We start from the raw sequence: 6,393 nt of genomic DNA on the forward strand, positions 1-6,393 counted from the left end.
AAACTGTAACAAGTTTTATGGATATAATTTTTATCATTTTTCCTTAGTGTGCATTGGTATGTGAATGTACCACCACAGAGAGTGTCAGCGGAAAAGAGAATTTGCCTTTTTTGAATGCAGGTATGTATCTCAATATAGATATAGAACAAGTTTCAAATGAATATAAATTTTAATTTTCCACAAATTTAAAAACTAACCTTGGCAGCATTTTTTAAAATCACTGATGAATACTTAGAACATGAACTAGTAATCATGAGGAGTTAGCGTGGAATCAGTTGGTAAAAGCTATAATTTCATTTATACATTCCTGGTTCTGTATATGTGTACTCTGTTACTTTAAAGAGGTCCTGTGTAGCAGATTTGCCTAATGCAATGTGTTGTTGGATTTCTTGACTGTTATTTCTATGAGTGTTGATGGTTGACTAAACTTTTGAGGACTGAAATACACCTGAACCAACCCATACATTTTTAAATAGCCTCATATGAATGTGAATATTGGACAGCGAGTAAGGAAAACTGTAGAATTATTAATGCATTCAAGTTATGGTATTGGAGAAGACTATTAAAAGTATCAAATAAAAAAGTACCATGGACTTCTAGAAGAACAAACAAATCTGAGTTGAAAAAAGTACAACCAGAATGCTCCTTGGAAGCCAGGATGATGAAATTTTGTCTTCCATACTTCTGACATGTTAGGAGGAACCAGTCCCTCAAGAAGGACATCATGCTAGGTAGAATGGAGGGTCAGAGAAAAAAAAGGAAGACCACCCCCACCCCCAAAAAGAGTTGCAATGACACAGTGGCAGCAGCAATGGGCTCAAACTTAACAACAATTTTGAGCATGGTGCAGGACCAGGCAGTGGTTCATTCTGTTGTACATAAGGTCACAATGAGTCAAAATCGACTCAACTGCACCTAACAACACCTGTGTTACTTTATACAAAATATAAGTAAACTTAAACAAAACAGTAAACAATATTAGTAAATGATTAACTTTTAAATAAAATAGATATGGTACAGTTTCAAATGATGTGAAAATAGTGGTGCATAAAATTGTATAACTAATTTGTGAATGATAGTAGCATTAATCATAATAATGAATATCATTAATCACAATTAAAATAATAAATGACTATTACAGTGGCGGAGCTCGGGTAGCATAGTGGATTATGAGCTGAGCTGCTAAGTGCAACGTTTGCAGTTAGAATCTACCAGCTGATCCACAGGAGAAAGACAAGGCTTTCTGCTCCCATAAAGATTTACAGCCTCGGAAACCCTGAGTCCTGAAATCCTGAAGTCTTGGAAACCTTGAGTCACTATGAGTCCTGACCCCATGGCACATAACCACCACCATTACAGTGGCAGTTGTGATACTAAATGTCTTCCATACCTTGCTTACCCAAACCTGTGAAGTGTATTAAAAGGAAGGTACTAACATTATCTCCATTTTACAAATTAAGAAATTATTCAAGTTTTAGCTACATAGTAAATATGGGTCTAGAATTCAAATCCAGTTTTGACACATGGCTTTTGCTCTTAAATTCTAGGCTATGCTGTTAATAACAACACACTAACTAATGACTTCATTTAAGAAGTCGAATTGTTGTTGTTTTTGTTAGATGAAGTCAAGATGGTACTGACTCATAGCCACCCTGTGTACACCAGAACTAAACACAGCCCGGTCCTGCACCATGCTCCCCATCATTGCTATACGTAAGCCCATTGCTGTTGCTGATAATTGCTGCCAATAGGACGTACCACTCCACTATAAGCCTCAAACTGAAGCCATTGGACTCTAGATCTAAGAGTCAGCAAACCTACCCCCCTCAGTGAAGTATCTGGAGGCACCCCACTCTGCAAGCAAGCTTCTTGCCCAAAGTCACTCAGTTTTAATTACTCCTTGAGCTTGGAAACCCACCATTTGGTCTTGTCCTCTAGTTGTTCGTTCTACTGTTGTTGCTCATCTACCACTCCTTTGGTGTCACAGCTCTCTGTTCCTGGGTCAAAGAGATTCAGTTTGCAGGGGTCTTGGATTCTAAAGGATGCATTACATTCCTGGCTCTTCTTCTTTGATGGCAGTGAGATCCCCTCCTCTGCTGCTGTGATGGATCATTTTACACCTAGCAGTATGGCAAAATGGACCAATCGCAATTAGCCCTGTTAACAATCACACTCAGCTTAATCACATAATCCATCTGCACCTTTCCCCACCTTTTCTTACCCAGATCCCTCTGCAAAATACATATTGGTGGGAATTTACAAAGACTGTGGCTAGAAGAAAGGAACCCCGGTAGCACAGTGTATTATGAACTGAGCTGCTAACTGCATGGTCAGTAGTTCAAATACACCAGTCACTCCATGAGAAAAAGATGAGGCTTTCTGCTCCTAAAAAGATTCACAGCCTCGGAAACCATATACAGGGTCGCTATGACTTGGAACCACCACCATGTTTAGAAGAGACATTAAATAATTCATTACAATGCAATGACTTGTAAGAAAACTTCAAATTCTGACTCTATGAGGTTCCATATAGAATTCAATTTTGCTAATGAATCATAAAATTTATATGATGACACTTGTTTTTGTTATGTGCAGTTGAGTCAGTTATGACTCATAGTGACACTGTATAAGGTTTCAAAGGATTGGTTGGTGAATTTGCAGTTCAAATCGACCTTGAAGTTCAGTGCTTCTGCCAATCTTCGTCTCTCATATTGTCAGAAGGGTCCAGTCGTGGGAGAAGGATATCATGTTTGGTAAGGTGGAGTGTTAGAGAAAAAGAGGAAGACCCCCAGTGAGATGGATTGGCAAAGTGGCAGCATCAGTGGGCTCAAATGTGGCAATAATTGTGAGGTTGGCCTAGGACTGGGCAGTGTTTCATTCTGTTGTGCATAGGATCACTATGAGTCGGTACTGACTCGATGGCACCTAACAACAACAACAACTTACAGTGTCACATTAGGACTCCTTATCTTAAATATGTATGCTGTTATTGTAAGTTGCCATTAAATAAGTTCTAGCTCATAGGAACCCCATTTGTAACAAAGTGAAATCTTGCCCAGTCCTATGGTATATTCATGGTAAATAGACTTACTTTTATATGAAGCATGTAAGAAAGTGTGGTGCCCTGGGGTGACACTGTTGGATAGTACTGAAGTGCTCACTACAAGGTCGGCAGTTCAAACCCATCAGTCATTTTTCGGAAACCCTACTGTTGTTGTTGCTAAGCGCTGTTGAGTCGATTCGGATCCATAGCAACCCTGTAAAGGATTTCTGAGCAGCAGCTGGGGGCTTTAAACTACAGACCTTGCAATTCAAACTGATCTTGCGGTCTACTGCATTACCCTGCAGCACCACACCAGTATGCTATGAGTGGGAGCCAACTCGATAGTGCTTAACAACAATAAAAAGTATATATGCTTTTTCTCATTCACACAAATTTTATTGTTTGCCAAAGGCATACCCAAAATTGGTATATTGTAATGGCGATTTTGTCAATTCATCTCTTTTAAGGTTTCCTTTGTTTTTACTCACCCTCCTCCTAACATGATGTTCTAAAAATAAGTGTAACTCCCGTGTGAGTACCCTGAGAGTACTTGTTAAGATCAGTATGGTTAAACTATTAACAGTAAGATCAAAGAGGGCTCCCAGCTTTATATTTCTGAGTGAAAGATGATCATTTACTTATTTTTATTAATATGGCCAAATAATTGATTTTATTCACTAAATGGCAATTTAAAAAGGAAAATTCCATGTACTGATATTGAGTGCAGGTTACATACAACAAATCGTGTTGTTATCAAAATATTTACACTGTAATTGTGGCTTTTTAATATAAATTCTCACATAAACATTGCAATTTTATATGCACAAACTAGGTGCGGTATTAAGATACTCATTAGTGTAGCAAAATTTGAATGAAAAAAAAAAGAAATGGATTTTTAAGCATGCAAATATAGTACCTAAAAAAACAGAATCCGAGGGGAGAGAGATAAATAAATCTGTACCTCCTAATACCTGTTTCATAAATTCTGTAAAGCATGAACTTTGGAAACTTTATTAATTCTTTCAGATTAAAAAAATAAAAATATTTCCATGGAGTCTGCTTTCCACTGTGTTCAGAGTGGAACTGTCCTCCATTCGCTTTTCATAGTTGTGATCATTCAGCTCTCCAGGACTTTACTTCCTTGGTACCTTTGGATGGGTTTGTAATCAAGCTTAACCACATGCTTCACCAAGGGACTCTTTTTTTCAAATTAAAACCAAAACTATTGCAGGTTAAGGAGCTGGGTGTTTAACCATTGTGCTACTATGGCTCTTTTTATCCAGATTGCTAGAGAATTAGATAACAAGGAGCTCTGGTAGTGTAGTGGATCAGACTGCTAATTTCACAGTTAACAGTAGGAAACTACCAGCTGTTCTGTGGGAGAAAGATGAGGCTTGCTGCTCCTGTAAGATTTACAGGTTTGGAAACCCTGTAGAGGGTTGCTATGAGTCAGAACTAAGTCCACGGCAGATAACAAAAACAACAAAGAGAACTATACCTTTTATCCAGTCCTGTTGTGGTGTTGTTGTTCTTGTGAGGTGCCATCGAGTCGGTACTGACTCACAGCGAAGCTATGCATTGCAAAACGAAAAACTGCCTGATCCAGGGCCAACCTCACAATTGTTGCCATGCTTGAGTCCATCTATGCTGCTACTTGGCCAATCCATTTCATAGAGGATCTTCCTCTTTTTTTCTGACCCTCCACCTTACCAAACATGATATCCTTCTCCAGCGACTGGTCCCTCCTAACAATATGTCCGAAGTATGAGAGATGAAGTTTGGCCATCCTGGCCTCCAAGGAGCACTCTGGCTGCACTTCTTCCAAAATGGATCTATTGGTTCTTTTGGCACCCCATGGCACTTTCAATATTCTCCTCCAACACCATAATTCAAAGGCATCCTTTCTTCTACAGTCTTCCTTATTCACTGTCCAGCTTTCACATGCATATGAAAGCTGGTACTTATTGAAAATAACATGGCTTGGGTAATGCATACCTTAGTCCTCAAACTGACATCTTTGTTCTTCAACACTTTAAAAAGGTCTTGTACAGCAGACTTGCCCAATGAAATATGTCGTTTGATTCCTTGACTGCTGCTTCTGTGAGTGTTGATAGTTGATCCAAGAAGAATAAAGTCCTTGACAACTTCAATCTTTTCTCCGTCAATAAGAATGTTGTGTATTGGTCCAGTGGTGAGGAATTTTGTTTTCTTTATATTGAGATGTAATCCATACTGAAGGCTGTGTTCTTTGATCTTCATCAGTAAATATTTTAAGTCCTCTTCACTTTCAGCAAGCAAGGTTGTATCATCTGTATATCACAGGCTTTTAATAAATCTTCCTTCAATCCTGAGGCCACGTTTTTCTTCGTAGAACCCAGCTTCTCAGATTATTTGCTCAGCATACTAGTTGAATAAGTATGGTGAAATAATACAATCCTGTTGCACACCTTTCTTAATTTTAAAATATTCAGTGTTTCCATACTCTGTTCAAACATGGAACAGGTACAGATTCCTCATGAGCACAATTAAGTGTTCCAGAATACTCATACTTCGAAATGTTGTCCATAGCTTGTCATGTTCCACACAATCAAAAGCCTTTGCATAGTCAATAAAGCACAGGTAACCATCTTTCTGATATTCTCTGCTTTCAGCCAAGATCCATCAGACATCAGCAATAATATCCCTTGTTACACGGCCTCTTCTGAATCGGCTTGAACCTCTGGAAGTTCTCTGTCTATTTATACTTGCAGCCATTTCTGTATTACCTATAGTAAAACTTTACTTGAATAGGATATCAAAGATATTGTCTGATGATTTCCGCATTCTGTTTGGTCACCTCTGTTTGGAATGGGCACAAATGCAGATCTCTTCCAATCAGTCGGCCAGATAGTATTTTTCCAAATTTCCTGGCATAGATGAGTGAGTGCCTCTTGTGCTGCCTCACTTTGAAAGATTTCAATTTTTATCCCATCGATTCCTGGTGACTTGTTCTTTGCCAATTCCTTCAATGCATCTTGAACTTCCTCCTTCAGTATCATTGGCTATTGATCATATGCTACCTCTTTAAATGGTTGAACATTAACCATTTCCTTTTGGTACAGTGACTCTGTGTATTCCTTCCATCTTCTCAACAATTTGCCCAGAGAATCTTTTAATAATGAAAGTTGAGGCTTGAATTTTTTCTTCAGTTCCCTCAGACTAAGAAATGTTGAGCATGTTCTTCCTTTTTGGTTTTCTGACTCCAGATCTTTGCACATTGTGTTGTAATATTTGACTCTGATTTCCTGTGCTGATCTTTGAAATTTTCAGTTCATCTCTTGAACCTCCTCATTTCTTCCATTTGCTTTAGC

At 38.5% G+C, this 6,393-nt stretch overlaps 1 protein-coding gene across 1 annotated transcript in view; it reads left to right on the plus strand.

The window, feature by feature from the left end:
- INPP4B (inositol polyphosphate-4-phosphatase, type II, 105kDa) overlaps positions 1–6,393 on the plus strand; it is a 713,554-nt gene that overhangs the window by 332,516 nt on the left and 374,645 nt on the right. Inside the window, exon 8 of the mRNA XM_006876519.1 lies at positions 48–120. Within this exon, the coding sequence (XP_006876581.1) occupies positions 48–120 (73 nt within the window). The remainder of the gene's footprint in view (positions 1–47; positions 121–6,393) is intronic.

This window comes from Chrysochloris asiatica, unplaced genomic scaffold, assembly GCF_000296735.1.
Source record: "Chrysochloris asiatica unplaced genomic scaffold, ChrAsi1.0 scaffold00388, whole genome shotgun sequence".
Lineage (NCBI taxonomy): Eukaryota > Metazoa > Chordata > Mammalia > Afrosoricida > Chrysochloridae > Chrysochloris > Chrysochloris asiatica.